The following is a 26,527-nucleotide window of genomic DNA, read 5'->3' as shown; positions in this document are numbered from 1 at the left end:
CAGAGGAAAGTTAGGGACATGATGTTTAAAGGTTATATGCAAAAAAATATGTAATCTCAGGGACTGTTTGCATTCCTCTGAACTCTTAGGAGAAAGATGGGGTAGATGGTGTTTGCTGTAGTCGAGAAAGAAAGTGGCAGGCTGAACCCAGGGGTAGTGCTGAAAAGCTTCCCGAGTCACGCTTGGCTCAGGCTTCTACAGGGAAGATGGACAGAGGGAAAGAAGGTGCTGGCACCAAGCGAGGGCTCGGTGCAGGGCTCTGGAAAGTTCAGAGGAGCTGGAGGCCCAGGTGGCAGGACACACCTGGATAGCAAATGAGAGAGAGTCTGCAATGCCCATACAAGGGACAGCAGTCCAAACCCTATCATGCATAAGCAGATGGAGTTGACAAAGACTTGCCCTAACCTGTCTCCCATGTGGGACTGACCTAGCCCTATCAAGCCTTTGGTGGGCAGCTTGGGAGAGCGCGGGTCAGGGTAGCCCAGTATTGGACAGGACACCATGGGAGACAGACCCCATGTGGTTTCTGGCTCATCTCCATCTCTCAAAGCTTTTGGACATGCACACAGCTGAAGGAGGTCTCCCTGGAGGAGAACTTTGGAAAGCTCCCTCTAGTGAGGCTGGGCAGGGGTGGCAGGGTGGGGGTGGGGACTGCCTTGAGAAAACAGCTGAGGAATGGAGGGATCGGGATTTTCCAGAGACTTCAGAGATGATGCCTGGTCTGATAGGAACCGTGAATCAATGCTCTGACTTGGGGCTAATTTGCCGAATGAGGTAGTTCCATCCTGACCTCTCTGGGCAGGGTTGGTCAGGGAAGACAGAAAACAGGCCTTCCCAAGATCCATGGGGATGAAAAGTGGCCAAGAAAAGCCAGATTTGGGCTCCCAGAACGCAATGAGAAAAATAGAGAGAGGCCGTAAAAGATTCTAGGTGCAGGCTGAGCTGACGGTGCTTTCTATCCATGATTCTGATCCTGACATTCATTGGCTTGGAGGCAGAGACAGCCCTTCCCAGATCTTCCAAAGCCCCAGAGATAAAGGGACCAGCTGGAGGATGGGCTTTGGGACATCCAAGGGCACAAGTGTTTGATGGCCACCCCTATGGAACTCAGCAGGGACCACAAAGTTCCAGCCTCAGTTTGTTCTCAGAGCAACGAGCACGGCACGGGGTTTGGGGGGGGGGCTTCAGTCTTGGAGACAAGGGCAGGGTTGCAGGTCTGTCTTCTTGGCCTGGGAATATTTGGGATTCCCCAGCTGAACCATCCAGATCACCCTTTCTGGAATTGCCAGCTCTCTCCTCTCTCCTCAGTGGACAGGAGAGTGGGGAGGAGGGCAGCTTCACCCAGCGGGAGCTACCACCCCCTCTCCACGGGACCCCCAGCCCCTCTCCTGGGCAGGACCCCCGGGGCCGCACAGGCGTGTCTAGATCTCCATGTCCACGGGGCAAATGTTGCCCGTTTTGTGCTCTCTGACCCACAGCTCTCTGTCTTTGGCCAGGTCCACTTTTTGAAGCAGTTGGTCCACAGGCTCGACTGTGCTTTGGTTGAACATGTCTGTCTCATGCCGCAGCTGTGTGTACTGACACAGATGTTGCCGAATCATCTCCACCCTCTCCACCTCCAGCCGCTCCAGCTCCAAAGTGGTGGTCACCATCTCTTCAAACCACTTGGACTGCGCCTGGTTGTAGAGGTCCACACAACGCATGAGGTCATCACCAGCCTGTGTGGACTTTCTCCGTGCCTTCTTGATGTCCTCCCCTGTCTTGTTGCTCAGCTTGATCTCCAGCTGCTGGGTCTTCATCTCCAGGTCTCTCTGCAGCTCTGTGAGGGCTTTCCGAGCCTTCTCCACCGATGCGTAGCAGCTGGCGAGCTGCTTGCGGAAGTCAGCGATATGATGGTCACACTTTTTCATGTCTTTCTTGAAGTTCTCACGAAAGTTCATTAGGGGCTTCTCTACCTCGCTGTGAAGCTTGGGGGAGAACTTGAGATGAACCTCTGCTTCATCTGCCAGACTCTTCTTCACCTGGGCCCAGGTTTCTCCCAAGGAGCCTTCCTCCTGTGCAGCCAAGGAGTTCTGAGAGAGCTTAGCCAAGTTCTTGGCACATTCTTCTTCAATCTTTATCCTCTCTCAGAAGAATTCAGACATTTCTTTCTGCATTTGTTTGCCTTTCAGTTGCTTTTGGAGCAGCAATTCAAACCCAGCCACCGTGCCATTGCCTTGGGGATCCTTCTTATCAGCCCAGAAGTAGTCACAGTAGCTCCACTCGGTTGGCTTTAGCAGTTGCTGGGTGAGGGAATGTCACGCAATTTATCATCTTCTCTGTGGGGTCAACTTTATTTTCAAGATTATATATTTTGTCTTCATTGCCTGAGGTTCTGTCTTCCAAATGGTCTTGTCTGTTGGTGATACTTTCCATTGAACTTTTAAGTTGGTTTAGTGATTCCTTCACTTCAAGAATTTCTTCTTTATTTCTTTTCAGGACCTCTAATGTATCTTTACAGAAGTGATCTTTCATCTCCTGAAGTGAATCTGTTATTTTACTGCTTAACTCCTGTAGCTGCTCTCTTATACAATTCTTTAAGTTGTAGAACAGTTTTACTAAATACATCCTGAACTCCTTCTCTGACATTTCTTCAATGGATTCTCTTATGGGAGCAGCTTGGTTTGTTTGGAGCCCTTTATTTCCTTGTTTTTTCATTTTGTTTGTGTGTCTTCCCATCTAGCCATGTGGATCTGAGGCAGGATAATTTCTACTCTGTAGATTTGAAGTGTTCCTGAAGGTTTCCAGAAACTCGCAGATCCAGGCTCCGGTTTCTGCAGGCTCTGCCACACTGCAGGACCCAGAAGGCTCACTGAGGGAGGACGATGGATGAACTCTCTACAACTTTTTTATCTTGCAAAAATGAAACACTACAGTCAACTCCCCGGTTCCTCTGCCACATCCTTGCCCCTGGCTACTACCGTTCTACTTTATTTTTATGCATTGATTACCCTAGATGCACCATATAAATGAAATCATACAGTATTTATCTTTCATGACTGATTTATTTCACTTAACATCCTCAAGGTTTATCCATCATCATGTCAGAATTTCCCTCCTTTTAAAGGATGATATGCAAACATAGTACATATATACCACATATTGTTGATCCATTCATCCACTGATGGAGACTTACGCTGCTTCCATCTCTTGGCTGTTGTGAATAATATTGCTACGAATATGCATGTACAAAAACTACCTCTAATATTTTATGGTACTTGCTTCATTGCATAAATGTCCATGTGTCTTTCTGTCCAGCCATCATTCTGATTTTTTGCGTATATTTCAAAGTTGCAGACCTCTTGGTAAAATTGCTGTAGGAACTTCAGTAAACACATCAATGACTAAAGTTCAATATTTGGTTTTTCAAAGGTATTTTTGAACTGCCATAGAAATGAGAAATGTGGCCACAAAGCCATACACAGGACATGTGTTCACTACAGAAAATGTTTCTGAAAGATAGATAGTAAAGGGCCCATTGTTAGTCATGTTATTTTGGTTAGGGCAACCTCCATCACCGTTTAGTAGCCTGGTTTAACAAGGGCTGCATAATAGACATTTAGTTTTGTCACTCTACCCACAGCAGGCCCAGGCCTACCCAGGATCTGGTGGTTGGAGTCTTCAGCAATCCTCTGTTGGAAACCACTGACCATGGTCCTAGATTTCCTGTAATCACCTCACTGAGCTTAACCCTAAAGGAACCCATTTTTGTCTGCTAGTTGCTTTTCTGTTGTTTTGGTTTTAATGTTGAGTTGAAATCCTGCAACTAATATGAATACTTCACTCAATAATTCCAGGAGTAGCCTGGAAGCTGTTCCCACATCTACCAAGTTTCTCTTCCCAGAAAACCAGCCTGTCCCTGAAAAGCCTGTCTTCTTAGATGTGGTCCTTTCTACATAGACATAGCACATGGATGTCTATGTAGAAAGGACCACATCTAAGAAGACAGGCTTTTCAGGGACTGGAGAACTCTAAATTCACCTCAGTTTGCTGGCAGCTTGAGGTGTTCCATCATTGTTAAGACAGAAAACCTGAGCAATTAATAAGGACCACATGAAGTCAGGGCACCACCAGCAACAGAGGCACAAAGCACCCTGCTCCAACTCACCTGCAAATGTCCTTGAGGCTGCCATGTAGATTCTGGGGCCACAGTTATGTGTATATACCAAAATAATAAGAGCCTCAAACAGAAAAGATTCCAGGATAGTGACCCCATCCAGAGGAGTGATGAGAGGCAGTGGTCAAAACATGATGTTGTAGTGTGTTCTAGCAGATTACAAGTTGTGCTTCTCATGCTTTTGGGTGTATCCAGTTGCCTGAAAGTCTGTTGAAAAAGATTCTTGGACACTACCCCTGGAGATCAATATTTACTAGGTTTGGCTTGAGGCCTGAGAATTATGGGGTTGTCCTGACATTCCAGTTGCCAGTCTGCTGACACTTGCAACTAGAGAGAAATAGAAATCTTCAAGCCCTCTCTTTGACAGTGAATGCAGAACCCTGGGGCTGGGGCCCAGCCATCAGTTTATTCTTTTTCTTTTTTTTTTTTTTTTTTGTTTGTTGCTTTTTGGTACTGAGGATTGAACCCAGGAGTGCTTTATCACTTAGCTATATGGCTAGCCCTTTTTATTTTTTTTATTTTGAGTCAGAGTCTTCCTAAATTGCTTAGGGCCTCACTAAATTGCTGAAGTTGGCCTCAAACTTGTGATCCTCCTCCTGCCTCAGCCTCCTGAGAGTTGCTGGGATTACAGGCATGCACCACCAAGACTGGCTGCAATCAGTTTTGAACCGACCTGCCAGGTAACTCTATGCATCAAGCTTAAGAGCTGTCCAAGAAAATTTCATTCAGAAGCTCTCTCCCTTTCTACCTTTAAAATACAGCTCAGCAGGGACTGAGAGCAGGTTAGCAATAGGGTCTTATTACAGACAACCCAGGATTTGCTCATGCTGCCACAATTTCTAACGTGAAAATGATTCTGTGCTTTTCCTTTTCCAATTCCCACATTCTCCATTTGGACTTAATAATCAATTCTACTTTCCTCTGAAATTACTGAGAAGTGATTTGGTTGCTGGCTGTCCAAAGCAAACAGATACTCAAAACAATCCAAACACCTCTCCTCTATCTAGGAAAGTTGCATAGGTCAGAAAACAGCAATGCTTAGTCTGGTGCTTGGCATTAATCTGAAATTTGATGCTGTAAATTAAGCTAAGAAAGGAAAGAGAGACAAGAGGAAGGACAGGCTGGGGATTCTAGAATACACCTCAGTTCCTCCAGAGTGAAGTTTCCAAACTTTTTGCTTTAGATATTACAAATTACTGCAATATGATTCAAAAGGTGGTCATTAGTAGATTGACATGAGTGTGTAGAATTCACATGAATTATCATGCAGACTGCCCCAGTGCATAGCAAGTCCTCTGAATGCTTACTAACTAGAATTACACAGGTGAATACTGAGGAAGATGCTTCAGTACAACTTTGGAAAATTGTCAGCTTTGAAACTCAAGTCTCTGGAAGGCAAGGCCTACTTTCAGGTAACCTTAAGGTGTTGAGTTCTGGGCTGTTAAAGGTTCTAAAAGCATAAGTTAGTTCACTGAATCTGCTCTGGAATTCTGTGTGCACTTAGGTCAGAACAAAACCCTATGAGATAATGCAGATAAAAATTCTTCAGTGAACAAGAACAGAAATGGCATCTTGCAGGGCAGGGTATTCTGGTCTCTCTCTCTCTCTCTCTCTCTCTCTCTCTCTCTCATTCTGGTCTCTCTCTCTCTCTCTCTCTCTCTCTCTCTCTCTCTCACACACACACACACACACACACACACACACACTCAGAGCTGAGGATATAAGGCAAGTTTGTAGAGATGAAAACAGACTAGAACTGCATTGTCCAAGAATGGATGGCCTCTAGTTACATGTGGCTATGGAGCACCTGAAATGTGGCTAGTTTGCACTGAGACAGACCCCTAGTATAAAATAGTTCATAAATAATTTTTATGTGATAATAAAATTGCCCTTCAGTATATGTGGAGGACTGGTTCCAGAACCTCAGCAGATACCAAAATTCAAAGATGCTCAAGTCCCTTATATACAATGGTACTATATTTGAATATAACCTCCTGCATACTGTAAATTACTTGAAGATTACCTACAATGCCTAACACAACCAAATGCTATGTAAATAGTTGTTACACTTTATTTTTTAAGGAATAACTACAAGACAAGTCTGCACAAGCATAGAAGAGATGCAATTTTTCCTACTATTTTCAATCCATGGCTGGTTGAATCCATGTTATGTGGAACCCATGGATACAGAGGGTCAACAGTATGTTTTGTATATATTGTATTACAGTAAATTTAATATTAAAATAAACTTCACCTGTTTCCATTTATTATGTGGCTATATGTGTTTAAAATTATATATGTAGCTCACTATTGAACTAGAAATATTGTATAGCACAGGCCTAAAAATCTCCATCTAGAAAACACAACTGAACACCTTTGAAAGCAAAATATCATATTAAACAATGGCACAAAATTCTCACCTTCCTTTTTTCAACATACTGAATTTGCCTGATGACTCTATGTTCCAACAGGGCTAGACTCAAGCCCCCATCCTCATATCTCACAGTCCTGGCCTGCCTCTAACCTTCAGCTGGCACTCCAAGATCATTTCTGGCACCCTTGTCCTCCCTCAGCATCCTCCCCAGGGCACAAATATTCTACCCTCTCGTGGCTTCAGCTACTGTATACATTCAGATGATTCAGAACTCTATTTTTCAAAACCTAAATCTGTAAGTTTAAATGTCCAAATATTCTACTTTAAGTAAACCCACAAAAGCAGAACTTACGTACCTTTAAAGAATAAAGGATTGGCTGTAGTTCAAACTTATGACTGCTTGCCAAATTCCTAGAATAACTGGTGTATACTAGGAAGAAAGGGTCAAGTCCAAGTTAGCACACTGGGTGTGGTATGTTTATTTACAAAAAAAATGTTAAAAATTGAATAATCTGGATTTATTCTGTTTTTATTTTCTATGTCTACCTTCTGAAGAAGGTAATAAATATGATGTATCCCAAAGAGGATGCATGGTTTAGATATGATTCCAATGTGTTCCTCACAGGTTCACGTGCTGGGGGCTTGGTCCCCAGGGTGGTGGTGTTGAGAGGTGCTGAAACCTTTATGAGGTGGGGCCAAGTGGCAGGTGAGAATAATACTTTTCTAACAGGAGCACATTCTCACTGGAGTGTATTCTCATGAGATTGGGTTGTTGCACAAGCAAGTCTGGCACCTTCCTTGAATCTCCCTTTCTGTCTGCCTCAACAAATGACCTCTTTCTTCCACATACACTCCCACCATTATTATTCCATCTGCCATGAAGCTTTCACCAGAGCCAAGCAGATCTCAGGACCATGTTCTTGGAACCCCAGAACTCTGATTTAAATAAGCCTCTTTTAAAGTACCCAGCACCAGGCATTTTGTTACAGCAACACAAAACAGATTCAGAGGGGTAAATGAAAAGGCCCCAAAATAACACAAAACCAGGCAAATGTGATCAAGTATAGCTGTTGTTCTTTTTTTTTTTTTAATATATTTTTTTTAGTTGTTGATGGATCTTTATTTTACTTATTTGGATGTGTTTAGGATCGAACCCAGTTCCTCACACATGCTAGGCAAGCGCGCTACCATTGAGCCACAACTTCAGGCCCTAGATGCTCTTAATCTGGGACTTATGGAAAGTAGATCCAAGAATCTCTGAAAGTATGAATAAAGGTCTTGGGTACGTGTAAATATACATATAAATTCTATAACAAGGAAAGGGATGTACAGCTTTCATCAATTTCAAAGGATCTAGGACCTAAATAAGGACTGCTTTCAGACTTAAAAATGAAACTTGATTCAGTTGTGAAGGTGAAAGGTGATCTATTTACATGATAAACATTTTAAGACACCAATGACTGTAAGCATGTGATAATGAAGCCCATTACAGTGCACATTTGTTAACTCTGTATATCTTCACAGTGTGGTCTTCACCACAGCTCGCAAAGTGTAACCAGTCAGCACCTTCTCCTTCACTCTGCTGGGCTTTTCCATTGCAATTCTTCCAGCACAGTTTTCTGATAGCAAGGGTATGACTTTGGCTAAAACCAAGATAAAGAAATCATAAAATTAATGTATGCCATGACTACAAAATATTTTACTGGTGCTATGGTTTGAATGTGAAGTATCCCCCCAAAGCTCACATGTGAGACAATGCAAGAAGATTCAGAGGAGAAAAGATTGGATTACAAACATCTCAACCCAACCAGTGAATTAATCCCCTGTTAGAGATTAACTGCCTGATAACTGAAGTGGTAGGCTGTGGATGGAGGAGGTGGGACTTGGGGGAGTGGCTTTGGGGTATATATGTTTTATCTGGAAAGTGGAGACTATCTCTCTCTCTGCTTCCTGATCAACATGTGACCTGTTTCCCTCTGCCAGATTCTTCCACCATGATGTCTGTCTCATTTGGAGTCCCAAAGAATGGAGCCGGCCTTCTGTGGATTAAGACCTCTGTCTGTGAGCCCTTAAACTTTTCCTCTTTTAGTCACAGCAGCAAAACAGCTGACTAAAACAACTGAGTACTCACCCACATGTTAATTTAATTAGCATACTCTTACATAAATGAAAATAAAATTTGAAAATTAAATGTACAGGTTTTTAAATATCCTCACTAATACTTTAGCAATTTTATTTTTAACTTAAAAAATATCTTAATCTGCTTACTCTTTTTTTTGCAGTGCTGGGGATCAAACCCAGAGCTTTGCACATGCTAGATAAGTACTCAACCACCATGTCACATTAAATTGACCAAATTATATTGTGTGCACATACAAATATGTGACAACAAATCCGTTATTATATATGGTTATAGTTTTCCAATAAAAATTATTAAAAATCAGTCAGACTAGGGCCAGGGCTGTAGCTCAGTGGCAGAGTGCTTGCCCAGCAAGTGTGAGGCACTGGGTTCAATCCTCAGCAACACATAAAAATAAATAATCAGTCAGACTAAAATTATTAAAACATAGTCTTACTTACTGGCCAATGATATCACCAAAAAGAATAAGAAGCAGACAATGAATTTCTGTCAAATGTTTTAATGATTAGTAAAATTCATGAAAGGACTATTAAAGTCAGTCTTTCAAATAACATTACCACAAGTAATTTTTTTTTAAATTTCAACTTTGCAATATATTCTAGATTATCCTTTTGACATCCCTGACAAATGGAGGGACTTTTACTCATATTTTTATTATTGGGTAAAGAAAGACAATGACCTGCATAATAATAAATAATAATAAAATGGTTTTCAACATGCCCTCCAATTGCATGAAGTTGGTCATGATCATATTAATGCTCCCTACCCATCCCATATGGGTCCCTCAAAAGGCAGATCTAGAATGTTATCAAACATAGATTAGCAATAAATCACTGTGAAAATGAAATATCCTTGATAAATTTAACCTACAAAGTAGAACCTAAAACCAAAAAGAAATAAAGTGAAAAACCTAAATAGGTTTTAAGGCAGTGAATATTGAAAACAATACAAGAGCACACAAATTCACATTCAGATGCTGTAAAAATGAAGTACAACTTCAAAGTAATGAAAGACATTTTTTCATATAAGCCCACCAGAACTTAGGCAACCAAATGACTGTGAGCTCTGCAAGTGGTTAGTCTAATAATGCCACTGTACCTCAGTGCTTTCTGAGATCTTCTAGAAGAAATGCTTCATAATATGGAGACTGACCTGCGTACTCACTGAAAGCTCATTTTCCTTTGAGGATGAATTTGATTACTGAAAGCAGCTAAGTCACTGGGAGGTGAGTTTTACAAATAAATCTGAATGGAAGGCTTAAATACAAATACCAAGCTTTATAAATATGAATGGCAAGCTTAAAAAAGAAGTAAAAGATTTAAATAAGTAACAATATAAAAGGTATAGAGGCTAGGATTATGGCTCAGTGGTAGAGTACTCGCCTTGCACGTGTAAGGCCCTGGGTTCGATTCTTGGCACCACATAAAAATTAATAAATGAAATAAAGTTATAAAAATTTAATAGTAAAAAAAATATATAAGGTATAATGTTATAAGTGATTTACTTGTATCACAGATTCTCTTGTTCTGAATACAATTTCAAAACCATTTTAAGTGACAGCAACATCAATGGAATCTCATTTATTATTGATCAATTAAAGTAATCTCATTTCATTAAAAGAATGAAAAAAATGTCATCACTGAAAGAAACATACATATTTCTTCTCAGGAGAATTATTTTGATGGACTATACTTATTTGGATATATAAGATGATGTACTTCTTTTTTCTTTTGGTATTTTCCTTTAAACCTAACATGTTAACATATCACATTTAAAAGATATAGAAGGCTGGGGATGCAGAAGCTCAGTGGTACAGCACTTGCCCAACATGCTTAAGGCCCTGTGTTTAATTCTAAGCACCGCAAAAAAAAAAAAATTTAAAATAAAAGATAAGGAGTCTGGAGAGCCAAACCAGACAATGTGGCTTGCTAGGTATGGTGGCACATGCCTATAATCCCAGTGGATTGGGAGGCTGAGGCAGCAAGTTCAAAGCCAGCTCCAGCAACTTAGCAAGGCTCTAAGCAACTCAGTGAGACCGTGTCTCTAAATAAGAGACAAAAAAGGGCTGGGGATGTGGTTCAGTAGTTAAACACCCCTGGGTTCAATTCCCAGTATCAAACAAAAAGATAATGTTGCTTATATTACTTTGAATCTCATTACCAGCAAAAACTTGAAATTTAGTAACTGGAATATCAATCCAAATAATACGACTATTAAGTCAAGAATTAGTCTACCTTGCAAATTTAAGTCACTGTACTGATAAATAAAAAAATCTTGGGGGGAAAAAAACCCACATTCTACACACATCCCCTTTCTATGCTTTCTAAGGAGTTTCCTGCCAGTGTCCCACCTTGGGGCCCTGGAAGTGGTCTGGATACCAGGTCAGAGGCAGTGGACAGGCAAGGCGAAAGAAGAAAAAGGGATGGGAGGGCAGCCTAGGAAAAGAGAAAATTTCAAAATTTCAAATTTCACTGCATTTCTTCTCTCTTGAGCAAACCAATAGCATGAACTGTGTCAACTGCTAACGTCAGCGTGAGAGATGGGAGAGAAGGCCCAGGGAATATGATAAAAAAGGCATAATCTCATTTTAACAAATACAATTGAGAAGGAGCACTAACATGTTTGGCTGACATGGAGACAAGCTCCACCAGATATAATATCTTGTAAAAGACAGGCTCACAATTTCTCTCCATTAAGCCATCTACCCTCAACACAATACTGTCATTTGAAGTTGTATTTGATATTATATTTAGGACAGTATGAATATATGAAGGTTGAAGAATCCTACCAAAATGTGATACAAAATGACAGTAACTTATTGAAAGTATAGACATTTTTAAGGGCTAATATGGGTTTAAATAGTTAAAATTTTTCTCTGCTATCTAGGTGACTGGGTGTAGGAAGGTGGCTATAAACAGCAGGTGTTTACATGTGCTCAGCTGGTAAAGGCCTGTGCTCAGGAAGCCCTTGCAGTGGTTGAAAGCAAGTCATGGGATTCTGTGGGTCACCTGCAGTTGCTCCATTATGGAATAGGCAATATAGTTTCAATTATAAATATATGACTACCAAAGCACAATCTGTAATATTTCTAAACATCACAAACATTTTGTATCAAATTTTACTAAAAAATCTGTATAGTGAAATTCTAAAAGACATTATTAGGAAAACTATTTGGGGGTCTAGGTATGTGGCTCAGCAGTAAACCACTTGCCCAGCATGTGCAAAACCCTGGATTCTACTCCTAGCACCACCAAAAACAAAACAAAACAAAATTTTTTAAATCCACTTTCATCTCAAATGGTTGCTATTTGTTAACACAATATCATGTAAACAGGCAATCTGATCAAGGAAACTTAAAAAAAAAAAAGTCCAATATAATAACAAACATTAATTTCCAGAGGTACCACTCAGTGGTAAACACCACAGAGGTTTTTATTCCTCTCCATGGAAATGTGGCATAAAATTTGCCACTAAAAACCCTGTAATTTCTACTAAATCTTATGGAAGCAAATATGAGACAATACCTTTGACTTGTTTCAATACAACGAATCCAGTCATTTATTTCTGGAACTTGATTAGTCTTTTTCCAGGTGTATAAGCAAATCTTTCCACACTCTAATCCAACTGCAACCACGTATCTGTTGTTAAGGGAGGAGGATGACAGTGATTTAATTCGGCATGAATTCCATTCCTGTTATCTCCACCATCACTCTAAAGCAGCTCTTCACAGTATCCCAAACTGTCCCTGGCTTATAAAGGACTCTGTTTAAAGGTGCCCACTCAAGATACAATGTGTTGCTGTACTGTGTCCTCAAGGAGCCCTTTTCTACAGAAAGAGCACACAGGTTTAACTCTGCTTCAAGATGGCAAAGCCCATGAGCCAGTGTTTCCCAAACTGGGTGTAGGAACCCATGTTCTACTGAAGATGCTTGTTACAGAGAAGGCACTACAGTCCTGTTATCAGTGAAATAAAAACCCTTAGAGTCACAGTCCTAATGTGTATTTTACCAATCACTGAGTTCTATCAATTTAAAAATTTTATGAGAAACATAAGCATCTTAAAAATAACAGCAACTCAGAAGCAAAGAGAACCCATGAATTGAAATGATATTGAAAAAAAATCCCCTTCAAGCAAATATAAAACCAAGCCCCTCCACCACAGAGACTAACCTTCCAGAAGAGTCAAGCACAGGGCAGACACTGACAGCTGTCACAGACCCACCCACGTCCAGGACAGAGGAGCAGGGGCCAATGCTGTGTTCAATGCAGTCATCACCACAGTCACATTCACCCCAGACAACCACCTAACAGACAGGTCACATTAGTTAAAGCTTTCTTTTTGCAAGCCTTCTAGCAATGTATTGGAATTCTGATGGTATGAATAGTGAAACACATTTCCTCTAGTGTTTAAAAAACTCAGCATTTATATTTGTGCTTGATATTCCAGAACTTCAGAGCATTTCCAGAATCACAGACACAGTGCAGCAGACCCCAGTCTTTGAGACTTCAACTAAGTCTACAGATGGACTGTCCTGCCCAGGGATCATGGAGGTGTCTAATATGTCTTTATACTCACAAACCAGTTCTGATCCAGTGAAATTCCACCAGTCATGTCGTTACTGAGGGGGCATAAACGCTTCCTCGAGAAGTAACCACAAAATTTATGAAGACTTATCAAGTCTCTAGCTCTTCATTCTGCATCTGAGAATGAACTCAGAGATCAGGAGGACTTAGCCTTAATGGTACCCCTTACAAGAAATGGGGACTCCCTGGAAGCTCATGCCTAAGGGTATATGAACAGTCATGAAGAAAGGAAAGGGGAGTGAAATGAACAATAGTTGCAAATTGCAGGTCCAAAGCAAGATTCTGAGCAGTAAGCTCTGACCAAAAGCAGAAGTATGTTTCTGAGAAGGTGCATGAATGCTGCTTGGTTGTTTCCAGCTCTGATACATGTGAGAGCCATGGCTGGATCATCTACTAAGTGTGTCTGTGGAGGGTAGAAGCAGCCCTGCTTCCTCAGCATCCAGCATAGCACAAGCAAATAAACACCAGGGAAGAGAGGAACAGAAGTAGTGATCTGGAGAATGATGCTGAAGTGTTTAACCTCAGTGACACCATGCCCGTGCCAATTCTCTGCTTCAGTAATTTGTTTCATGTCTATGACTGTAGAGGGCAGGAGAGGAAAGAAAGCACTAAGCTGCTTCACCACTTCCAGTCTGTAGGAGTGCAGAAAAAGGAGAGGACAATTTAAAAAGTAAAAAAAAGGGAAAGAATGGAGACCAGGTGGACATTTTCCAGAAGACAAAGGTAAAGGTCACATTCAAGAACATATAGCAGGGCTGGGATTGTGGCTCAGAGGTAGAGCGCTCGCCTAGCATGCGTGAGCACTGGGTTCAATCCTCAGCACACATAAAAATAAAATAAAGACACTGTGTCCACCTATAACCAAAAAATAAATTATTAAAAAAAAAGAACATATAGCTTGTTTTTTGTTATTTTTCCAAGTTTGGGTCACATTCTGCCCCTCTTTTATCACTGAATAAAAGGACCATAATAATTCATTATAGAAAAATGTTTAAGTTCATGGAAGTATGAATCAGAAAAACTAAAAACTTTTTTCCACCTATGTTCCCTCCTTCCCTCTCCTGTGCTCCTAGTTTCTTAGACTTGAACCGTTCAATTTATTATTTTTCTCCCACTGGAGATATTTGATGAAGGTCATTTGTCTGAAAGGTCTTCTTTTCCTATTTTTGATATTTCAGAGCAAGTATTTACAGAATGCAACAAGTTTTTTTTAAAAAAAGCTTTTATCATGTATGTATATAAAAAACACAAAATAATCTGATTTTTAAAAGTTGTATCAGAAAGGCAAGATTATGTGATTTTTTAAAAATTCAAACATACTTATAAAAATGTTATTTTACACTTCAAAGAATATTAGATTTTTTAAAAATTACCTTTTTGTCCCGACTCCCAGTGAAGAAATACTTGCTATCAGGACTCCAGTCACAAGACCAAATAATTCTACTGTGCACAGAAGTGATTTTGTTGGTGAATGCAAAGAGACTGAAAATTGGGTCTGAAAAAAATATGTAACCATCACTCACAAAACACAGAAAGCAGTTTTTGTTGTTTTTTTTTTTTTAACTTTTAGAAAGTTCATGTTTACGTACCAAATATATCATGCAATTCAGTAATCTATCTACATATTCTCACTTTTGTAATAGACTAAGGCCAGACAACTGAGAGCTCAGCAGAAGGCTGTGGCATACTGCTATTTTTCGAGCAGGAGATGCTTTTATACTGACTAGTATTCTAGTGACTAACAACAAACTTCTTCCAAACAATAACTAAAAGTTCAATGTATGCCCATGGAAGAAGCCAGAAGCAATGCATCCTTACTCTGCAAGTAGCCAGATTTGCAAAAAAAAGATTAACGTTCTTGGCTGGGGATATAGCTCAGTTGGTAGAGTGCTTGCCTCACATGCATAAGGGGCTGGGTTGAACCCCAGCAATAAAAAAAAAAAAAAAAAAAAGAATTAATGTTCTTAAAAAAGGAAGAGCTACAGAAAACACTTTCTATGTAACATTTAAATGTTAATGAAATTAGCCCTTATATGGACTAGACCTAAAACATGTAACTGCTCAGGAGGAGGGAAGGAGAGTAGCTCTATTAATCCATAATCCACAAAGATACAACAAATTAATACGTGTATTATTAATAACATTTTAACTTTAAGAAAAAAACACATGCTGCATGTGAGGAAATAAATCACTAGTGAGGCAAAAGAAAATATATACGCTTCTCAACTTACAAATGTATTATGTCCTGATGAAGCTACCTTAAACTGAAAAGATTGAGTTGAAAATGCATTTAATACACCCAACCTACCAAACATTATATCTTAGCAACACAATATGGTGTAGAATGTGAGCTGTTCATCTTTGTAATCATGCAGCTATCTGGGAGCTGCAGCTTGCTGCCACTGCCTGGCATCACACTCCATATGGCTAGCACAGGAAAAGATCAAAACTCAAAATTAAAAGTATGGGTTCTATCAAATGTAGAAATCAGGGGCTGGGGATGTGGCTCAAGCGGTAGTGCGCTCGCCTGGCATGCGTGCGGCCCGGGTTCGATCCTCAGCACCACATACCAACAAAGATGTTGTGTCCCTCGAGAACTAAAAAATAAATATTAAAAATTCTCTCTCTCTCTCTCCTCTCTCACTCTCTCTTTAAAAAAAAATGTAGAAATCACATAATGTAAAAAAAAAATCACATAAATCATTTGTGCACTATTGTAAAATCAAAAAACCCTACATCGAACCATGGTAAGTCAAGTACCAATTAGCTGTTTTAACCCATCCTTTAAGCATGTCTTATATGTCTTGGATATTCTCTGAGATATAAGAAACTAAGAGACTAGAAGTATCACAAAATCAAGTTGTATGCAAGTCATATATCCATGGAAAATAATACGATTAAAAATACAAATATACTTTAAACACCCTCTAAAATTAACCCCCCAAAGAAAATAGGGAATAGTTATAGGACACTGATGCAATGACACAAAGCTTTTTTTAATTATTATTATTATTCCTTTTCTTTTTAAAATCTATGCAAATCTTAACAGTAATTGTGGGTGGGTGGGTTAAGACATTGCCCAGAGTCATGTAATTCACAGATGCCTACCAAACCCCTCCTAATGATCAAAGTGGCAGGGAAGGGCAGGAAAAGGCCAAAGATAATGGTATCTCTAAGTTTCATAATTTAAAATATTATTATATTCATAAGACAGTTCATAAAGAAAACAGAAACCACTCAATTCCAAGTTTCTTAGAAGTACCTTCATTATTTCATTTCAATAAAATCTAAGCTCAGAATGTCATCTACCTGGTTTTGTGGCAGTAATCTATGACCACTTACAAAAATTAACTTTCTCCATACAGATTTTGTTTCTTTAACTGCAATGTCTGAACCCTGCCATCTGACTACAAAGTCCCAAAGAAGTAAGAATTTAGATATGACATGCAAGACCAGGTCTTCCTCAGTCATCTGAGAACTCACATTCATTAGACTCTGTCTTTGCCCTGTTATCTACTTGTCTTAACCCAATAGCTGCTTACCATGGATAAAATAGACATAACTGTTTTACTAGTAACATTCCCAATCAAAACATGTTTTACCAAACTCAGGTGAGATTGTATCCTGTCTTTTCCACAATGACCAGGTTCGATCTCTGGAAACAGCTAATAAGAACTTGTCATTTGGTGAGAAGGCCATCTGCGTGACAGTCAAACTGTGGAAAACTAAATTCTGAACCTGCTTCCAAGAGGTAGTGTTCCAAAGAATGATAGCTGCATGTTCTTTCTTGGCTGCCTATAAAGAGATGAAACAATGAAGTTGTTTAAGCAGAAATAAACAAAAAAGAAAACATTTTTTAAAGTAACATATTGTTTTTATGAATATATTTTATGTACTTGGTTAAATGTGGAAAAAAAAAAACAACTCTTAGCAGGTTAACAATGAAGGCTAATCTCTGGGAAAAGAGAGGGAAATTAGGATTAGAAAGAGAGGGAAATTAGAAAGAGAGGAAAATTAGGATTAGAAATGTTAAACCAATGCTGTAATCATGTTTTAATTTGTTACAAGAAAAATAAATATATGTATTAACTTTGTAATTAACCGTTTGGAGACTTCCACTTCTAATGAATATAGAGTAAGAAGGACTAGATTTACTTTTTTTTTGTACTGAAAATTGATCACAGGGGTGATCACAGGGGTGCTTAACCGCTGAGCCACATCCCAGCCCTTTTTTATAATATCTTATTTTGAGACACGTTCTCACTGACTTGCTTAGGCCCTCACTAAGTTGCTGAGGCTGGCTTTGAACTCATGATTTTCCTGCCTCAGCCTCCTAAGCCACTGGGATTACAGTGCAGATTTACTCTTGGGTGAAAAAAAATAAAAAGCTAGACAAAATACAGGAAATGACAGCATTCTAAAATAATAAATATTTGGCAACAAAGAACACTATCCCAGAGAGAGAAAATGGATCACAGAGAGGGGAAAAAACAAGGAGCATTATTGAATCATTCAACAACTACATCAGCCAAATATAACTGGAGTTTCCAAAAGTACGAGAACAAAAAAACACATGAAAAGATAAGGGTTAAAAATTTCCCATACTTGATGAAAACAACAAACTTTCAGATCCATTAAGTTCAATAAAACCCAAGCATAAGACACATGAAGAAAATTATACCAACAATAATAAAATTATTTAAAACTAGCAACAAATATTAAACTATAAAAACAGCTGGAGGGGAAAAAAACATTGTAAAACAAAGAAAAAATAAAGCAGACTTCTCATCAGAAACAACACAAGCCAAAAGAAAATGGTGCAACATCTTTACTGTATTGAAGAGAAAAAAACAACTGTAAACCAAGAATTCTTTACCCACCATTATTATCACTGAATACTAAAAGAGAAACAAGACTTTTCTGACAGCAGGAACACTAAAAAAATCAAAACAAAACAACCACAAAAAGCTGGGGGGAGGTGTGTGGAAAGGAATTTTAAAGACACAAATCACCAATAGCAGAAATAAGAAAGGTAACATTACTACAGATATTAAATGTATCATAAAGGAATAATATGAATAATCATGTCAGTAAATCTGACAACTCAGATGAAGGGACATATTTTATGAAAGACATATACTACAAAAATGAACTCAAGAAAACTCGGAAAACCTAAATAGCCTTATTTATATCTATTAAAGGAATTACATGTAGTTAAAAACCTTTTCATAAAAAACCAGAGTCAGCTGGATTTACCTGGGAATTCTATGAAAAATTTTTTAAAAAATGTATAACAGAAATTCTACAAAAACAATTTTAAGATAAGTGTAGAGGAGACGCTTGCATGAGGCTAGCATTACTCTAAGACCAAAACTTAAAGAGGCCATTATGATGAACAAAAACTACAGAGCAATACCCCTCAAGAACTATTAAAAGTTATTGGGCTGGGGTTGTGGCTCAATGGTAGAGTGCTTGTCTAGCATGTGTGAGGCACTGGGTTCGATTCTCAGCACTGCATAATAATAAATGAATTAAATAAAGATCCATCAACAACTAAAAATATATATTGAAAAACTTAAAAAAGAACTATTAAAAGTTTTTAACAACTGTAATAAATTTAATCCAACAACATATAAAAAGACAAAACATTAAGAGGAAGTGGGGTTTGATTCTAGGAATACAAAATTATTTTATCATTTTATAAATCATTCAATGTAATTGATAAACAAAAAAAGAGATAGATGAAGAAAAAAAATTGACAAAATCTAGCATCCATTTCTAATAAACTCTTTCAGAAAACCAGAACTGCAGGGAATGTCTGCAACCAGATAAAAGCCATGAAAAAGCTACAGCAAACATCATTTTTAATGGACCAAGACTAAATGTTTTGTTCCTGATATGGAGACCAAGATTATGATCTCTGTGGTCACTGTTTCTATAAACTTTAAAACACTGATATAGAAAAGGAAGAAATAAAACTTTTTTCATTCATAAGCAACATAAGCATCTATGTGGAAAATCCTACCTTATCTAAAATAAAATTTCTAGAAATAGTAATAAATAATAGTAATAAATAAATGAGTTCAACAAAGTTGTAGGACATAAGCGCAATATACAAAAAGCAACTATATTTCCACATATTATCAGTAATAATATAAAGTATATAAAAAAGAATATATCAACAAAATATGTGCAAGACCTAACACTGAAAACTACAAATATTCCTTTTAAGATATTAAGATGGTGAAACAGGGGAAACTTGGTAAGAGAAATATAAAGGCCTAAATAAACAAGAGGCTTATTTCATTCACATGTTAAAATACTAAATATTGAGCTGGGCATGGTGGAGCATGCCTGTAATTCCAATGGCTCAGGAGGCTAAGGTAGGAGGAACATATGTTCAAAGTCAGCCTCAGAAACTTAATAAGGCCCTAAACAACTTAGCAAGACCCTATCTCAAAATAAAAAATTAAAAATGCTGGGGATGTGGCTCAATGATTAAGCATCCCTGATCCAATCTTCAGTATAATAAATAAATAAATAACTCAGTATTGTTAAAATTATCCCCAAATTCTTCCCAATAGATTCAATGCAATGCCCATCAAAATTCCTGCATTTTTTGTAGAAACTGTCAAACTGTTTTTGAAATGGAAAGTAAAGGCCCTAGAATAATCAAAATAGAGTACAAAAAGAGTTAGAAGATGTACTATAAAAAAAAACAACAGTCACTGAGAGAATTGGCATCACAACAACACAGATCAATGGAACTGAACAAAGCCTAGAAACAGGCCCTCATATGTAAATGGACAGGGGAAAAAAGCAGTACAGGGGCAAAGGGACAGTCTCCTTAGCAAATGATGCTGGACCAACTGGATATTATATCAACAAAGAAAATCAACTTTAATCTGTGCTCCATGCCAAATTGAAGAATTATTTTAAAATGTCTCATTAGATTTAAATGTAAATTTAAAAACAATAAAGTTCTGAGAACGAAATGTAACAGAAAATCTTTATGAGCTTGGTTAGGCAAAGATTTTTTCAGTACATGACAAAGATTACCCAATAGAGAAAAAAAATGATAAACTAGACTTCACGAAAACACAAGCTCTTCTGCTCTCTGAGTGACACCATTAGGAAAATGAAAAGAAAAGCTACTAGGAAAACTTACCAATATAGTACATATCTGATAAAGTTATATCCAACATATATAAAAAACTTTTAAAACTCAGTAATACAAACAATCTAACAAAGAAATAGGCAGAAAATATGAAGAGATATTTTGCCAAAGAAGATAATATGGATGGGAAATCAGCACATGAAAAAATTATTAATATCAACAGTCATTAAAGAAATGCAAATTGCAGCCACACTGAACTATTATACATATACTAGAAAGGTTGAAGGTAAAAGGATTGGCTGTACCAAGAACAGGAAAGCCAATACACTGCTGGTGGGACTGTAAAATGTAAAACCACTTGGGAAAATGGTTTGGCATGTCTTAAAAATCAAAAATCAATAAATGGGCAAAGGAATTGACTAGACACTTTATAGAAGAACTACAATCAATCAACAAATACATGAAAAAATGTTCAACATCTCTAGCAGTTAGAGAAATGCAAATTAAAACTACATTAAGATTTCATCTCACTCCAGTCAGAATGGCCATTATCAAGAATACAAGTAACATGGGACTGAGATTGTGACTTGGCGGTAGAGCACTTGCCTAGCACGTGTGAGGCCCTGGGTTTGATCCTCAGCACCACATAAAAATAAATAAATAAAATAAAGATATTGTGTCCAACTACAACTAAAAAATAAATATTAAAAAAATACAAGCAACTATAAATATTGGCAAGGATGTGGGGGAAATGGTACACTCATACATTACTGGTGGGACTGCAAATTGGTACAACCACTATGGAAAGCAGTAAGGAAATTCTCAGAAAACTTGGAATGTTTTCAAAAGACTTAAAATCAGAGCACAAAACGACTTAAAATCAGTACACTAGGGCTGGGGTTGTGGCTCAGTGGTTGAGCACTTGCCTGGTGTGTGTGAGGCACTGAGTTTGATCCTTAGCACCACATAAAAAATAAAAAATAAACAAATAAAAGTACTGTGTCCATCTACAACTAGAAAAATATTTTTTTAAAAAATCAGCACACTACAGTGACATGGCCACATCAATGTTGATAGCAGCTCAATTCAAATAGCTAAGCTGTGGAACCAACCTAGGTGCCCTTGAACAGATGAACAAATAAAGAAAATGTGATATATTTACACAATGGAATATCACTCAACCATAAAAAATGACTCTGACATTTGTTGGAAAATGAATGGATCTGGAGACTACCATGCTAAGTGAAATAAGCCAATCCCCTAAAACCAAAGGTCGAATATTCTCTCTGATATTCAGATGCTAGCACACAATAAGGCAAGGAAATAGAAGTTCAATGAATTAGACAAAGGGGAATAAAGGGAATGGGAAAGGGAAAGACAGTAGAATGAGGCCAGGCACAGTGGTGCACACCTGTAATCCCAGTGGCTTGGGAAGCTGAGTTAGGAGGATCAACAGTTCAAAGCCAGCCTCAGCAATGGTGAGGCACTAAGCAACTCAGTGAGACCCTGTCTCTAAATAAAATACAAAATAGGGCTGGGGATGTGGCTCAGTGGTTGAGTGCCCCGAGTTCAATCCCTGGTACCAAAAAAAAGACAGTAGAATGAATCATACATAATTTTCCTACGTTCATTTATGAATACACGACATCATGTACAACCACAAGAATGGGAAGTTAGGGCTGGGGTTGTGGCTCTGTGGTACAGCATTTGCCTCACACGTGTGAGGCACTGGGTTCAATTCTCAGCCCCACATATGAATACAATAAAGGTCTATCAACAATTTAAAAGAAAAAAGAATGGAAAGTTATACTCCATGTGTGTATAATATGTCAAATACATTCTACTGTTATGTATAACTAAAAAGAACAAAAAAAATTAAAGTTAAAAAAAAGTTATGCCACAAATGCATAATATATGTAGGTAATGGATTATTTTATCATTCATTACTACCATAAAATATATCACGTCTATTACATAATTACTATACTACTCTAGTAACTTCATAGCCATGTCCTTTTGTTACTCTAAGGAGTTAAGTCATATGTGATGGAGCTGGGATATAGCTCAGCAGTAAAGCACCTGCCTAGCATGCATGAGGCCCTTGGTTCAATCCCTGGCAACACCCATCCCCTGCACATACACAAAATTATATGCAGATTTTCAATTGTGCACAGGAGTTAGCACCCTAGTCCCTGCATTCTTCAAGGGTAGACTCTAAAGAACAAAAATGTGTAGCTAAAATAGATTTAAAAGGTAACTGCAAGTTTTTAAAGGGACAGAAGGGAGAGAGAATTAGAGAAAGTAAGATTCAGGAAAAGCAGGCACCAGTGGCATTTGACGTAGAGTTCTGCCTAAATTTCTACCAAACTTGCAAAAGCCTAATGACATAAATAACCTGTGACCAAGTCGAATCAAAAGTAAAACTTCCTACCTTGCAAGCTGAAGCAAGCAGAGTCTTTGAATTGTTACAAGCAACACAAAATATTTCATAACCATGTCCATATCTAAAATTTAAAGACAAAATGAATAACCTCTATATTAGTAAACATACCTAACCTCATGCTGCAACATTTTTAAAAATTAAAAGAATAACATCATTCTCCCAAGCAACACACATTTCTTTTAACAAACACTACATTTTTGTCTAGGTAAATACTTTGGGAAAAAAACAGGAAGACTGGAGAAAAATGACAGCTCCCTAAAGTAATAGAACTCATTCAAATAATCAGATTAAGATTCAAGTTTTCACCTTCTGCCCTCAGACAATACAATAAACAATCAAGGAAATGTTATGATGGGGAACTATCAAGAACAAAAAAGACCAGTTAGCATAACAAAACTTAAAAAGGAAAAAAAAGTTATGCTTCTCTACTTTAAAACTTAGGACCAATAAAGCTACTAAATATCATAAATATCAATGTAAGCGTGATTCTCACTTGTTTGAAGAGCTACTGAAAGTTCTGTAGCGCAGGAAGGAGAATGTGGGCAGGTTAGGAGAAAATCAAATTGTAGGGGGAAAAAAATCCCCAAATTATGACAGAATCAAACCAGAGAGGTAACTATAATTTAACTTACAGTTTTTGAATTTCAGGCCACAAAGTGTTCTGCAGAAGATGATCCTCAGTGGGAGGTTCTACAATAAATTTGTAGTATTGCAATGATTTTTTTTTCCTATTTTTAACCAAATAAACTAAATTCTATAGCACCTGTTCAAGTCAGCAGCAACAGATACCATACATGTGTACTAGTGACTCTATTAAATCATCTTCTCATCATTTCTTACCAGTAAGTAGGGAGGGTTGAAAGGCCACCTGGTGATACTCAAAACCAGTGCTAGTTAACAGCTCCTCTTCATCAGAAGGCTGAGAAGTCATGTCTCCTAGGTTAAAGAAATACATCAGCACCATGAATGGAGTCACTGTCTTTATATCTCTTATACTGTCTCAATACTAATGCTGCCCATAAGAAAGCAGTGGCACCTCAAGGTGGTGTATTTCAAAGCTATGGCCACGTGATTCCAAAGCCAAAGGTACACTCCAGTTTTTTTCCAAATAAGCTCTTGAAAACATTAGTCGATTCCATTAAGATTCCTTCCATTTTCTTTGACCTAGTTAACTTTTTGAACTACACAACAGATTCTCAAGTTTCCTATGTTCCTATTTGTGACTATAGAGCTCTGTGAAAGACCGAAAGCTATTCCTATTTTCAGTGGTCTTCACTCATACACTTATCACAAAAATCTGATGAGAGAAGACAGATGTGTTGACTGTGATTTAAAAAAAAAAAATCAGCTGCAGCAGTCATTAGGTACATTCCACACAAGTGTGTAACTAGGTTTAAGGTACCACTAGAGGTTGAATAATTTGAGACCAGAGCCTTACCCTGGAACACAGCTTTATTTGATAATCCTAATGCAGGAACAGTAGCTCCTTCAGGAAGATCACTGTCTTGCTGGAATAAGAAATAGGATAATGTAAGTTTTAAACACTAAAAGCTACTGGTTTTCTCAGGTATTACAATAATACCATGATCATAAGGCTGAGAAATCATTTCAAGACCAGCTAGTGTGAACGCCTGCCCACTCTTCTACTTCTTGAACCAAGAATTGCAATTCAAGCAATAACTCTTCAACACACACCCTAACCCAATCCATAAAGCCAGCTTCTTCTCTTCCACATAAAACCCTTACAGCTCAGTGGGTTTCAGGGTCTGACAAGAAATGCAGCAGGGTAAAAATGGACGGCCGGCCAGAGCTCCACCTCCAAAGAAAGCCTCAAAGGCACATCCTTGATGATACCCAATCCTAGAAAGAGACAGTCACAGTATTTTCTTTCTTTCTTTTAACACTTATTTTTTAGTTGTAGTTGGACACAACACTTTTGTTTTATTTATTTATTTTTATGTGGTGCTGAGGATCGAACCCAGGGCCTCGCACAGGCTAGGCAAGTGCTCTACCACTGAGCCACAACCCCAGCCCCCACAGTATTTTCAAAAACATATTTAAGTAATTGAAAACTACTTTAAAACTTGATAAGAATGCCATTTGACGAGGCAGTACTCTGCCTAGATTCCACGATTTAAAAGCAATCAAGTTATTACATGTGAAAAAATATACTAATCATTAAAACTGGCCCATGACCATGTTAAAGAGTTTCTTACAATTTAAACTTTAATACAGGAGCTGGAACTAGACAAACTTGAGCGATATGAATTTAAACCACCGTCAAAAACATGGAACACGAGGAACTGCATGCTTAACTCAAAACTCAAGAGAAATAGCATAGCATGGGAAGAACAATAACAAGCTTTCCCATATGCCTATCCCAACACTTAGTATGGGAGTAAAACCTAAAAGAGATCAAGAGACATTACAATCTACACAATTCCTGTATTTTATTTATTTATTTTGTTATCTGGGACTGAACCCTGGGGTGGTGCTTAACCACTGAATCACATCCTCAGCCCTTTTTTTATTTTGAGACAGGGTTTCTCCAAGTTGTTTAGGGTCTTGCTAACTTGCTGAGTCTGGCTTGAACTTGCAATCCTTCTTCCTCAGCCTCCTGGGCTGCTGAGATCTGCCACCATGCCTGTCAGGGATTCCTGAGTTTTAGGAATTGAATGTATACCTAGGACTAAGGCTTTCATGGAATTCCATGAAACTCCGTTTCAATCCCTGAAACTAAAGAGATCCTAAAACTAACTATCCCTCTATCCCCAAATGTTAGCACTACATAGGAATCACAATCAAGGCCTCCCTTTGGATCTCATTCATGACGACCATTATTATTAGAAATGGGCAGAACAAAATCATAAAACCTCTTTACATAATTAAGAAATGCTGTGGCACAATGCACTGAGTATTCCAGGGCATTTCATTTCAAATGATTCTCACTTTCTTCTCCAGTCTTACCTGGTTCAGTGCTGGTTTCTGTGCCTTCAATCTCTGGGCTCCCAGAAAATTCTCCTTGTTCCAAAATATTTGTTCACCACATTCTTTGTGAAGGGGCTTCCAATGGCACTCCACAGTCTGAAGTGTGCCTGCCTCCCAAAATCCTCCCTGATCTGACTTCTCCCACTTTTGCATTTCCCTCTTCATTCCAACAAACACCCCCAAAACTCTGGCTACCTCTCTCCTCTTTCTCTCTTTCCTTCTGCCTATAAAACTGTACTTACCCTTTTGAGCTCAGAACCAAACCTGGGACCCAGTTCTAGGAAAAGGACTGTAAGATCCACATTTCTGTGTAATGTAACTATCTCCTACTTAATTTCTCTTCCTTCAAAATTACTTTGTGATTTTTATAACCCATGTATTTTTATAAGTAGATCAAATCTTTAGTAAGAGGGGTGTAAATGAACAAAACAAAAACTTATTCTTACAAAACCCAAATGAAGTCTCATTAAACACGCTGTCATTACGCCAATGCAGTGACCTGTTCCTTCTATGAAACTTAACTTTTATACCATGAGCTTTAGCAGTTAATGGTCTCATCTAATAATTACAGGTATGTTATGTTAGTTAGACTGCCCCCTTACTGCAACCTTACAAGCAAGATGATAATTTCTCATTTTGTATAGTTTATCATAAGTAGCTAGCACATGACAATACATAATATCCATGTCTCAAATGAACATCATATTGCCACTTTACAGGGTTTT

General features: G+C 38.3%; 1 protein-coding gene and 1 pseudogene across 4 annotated transcripts in view; both read right to left on the bottom strand.

Moving 5' to 3' along the window:
* Positions 1–1,102: 1,102 nt before the first annotated feature.
* Positions 1,103–2,313, bottom strand: LOC308631663 (growth arrest-specific protein 7-like; annotated as a pseudogene). Its single transcript has one exon. The product of its transcript is annotated as a growth arrest-specific protein 7-like (transcript).
* A 5,274-nt stretch (positions 2,314–7,587) lies between these two features.
* The window catches only part of ELP2 (elongator acetyltransferase complex subunit 2), a 48,260-nt gene continuing 29,320 nt past the window's right edge, over positions 7,588–26,527 (bottom strand). For 2 of the 3 annotated variants that reach the window (XM_081262622.1, XM_081262623.1), the window contains exons 14-22: positions 24,253–24,322; positions 23,655–23,750; positions 23,447–23,504; positions 22,803–22,875; positions 16,857–17,049; positions 14,628–14,749; positions 12,841–12,974; positions 12,195–12,308; positions 7,588–8,173 (exon numbers count right to left, since the gene is read on the bottom strand). In XM_081262622.1, the coding sequence (XP_081118748.1) occupies positions 8,017–8,173; positions 12,195–12,308; positions 12,841–12,974; positions 14,628–14,749; positions 16,857–17,049; positions 22,803–22,875; positions 23,447–23,504; positions 23,655–23,750; positions 24,253–24,322 (1,017 nt within the window). In that variant the 3' untranslated portion in view covers positions 7,588–8,016. Of the gene's footprint in view, positions 8,174–10,018; positions 10,082–11,020; positions 11,106–12,194; positions 12,309–12,840; positions 12,975–14,627; positions 14,750–16,856; positions 17,050–22,802; positions 22,876–23,446; positions 23,505–23,654; positions 23,751–24,252; positions 24,323–26,527 lie in introns of those variants that run through there. The other variant, XM_081262624.1, reaches the window with a different exon arrangement.

This window comes from Spermophilus citellus, assembly GCF_964194105.1.
Source record: "Spermophilus citellus genome assembly, chromosome: 12".
NCBI lineage: Eukaryota > Metazoa > Chordata > Mammalia > Rodentia > Sciuridae > Spermophilus > Spermophilus citellus.
This window is presented reverse-complemented; position numbering and strand designations above follow the sequence as displayed.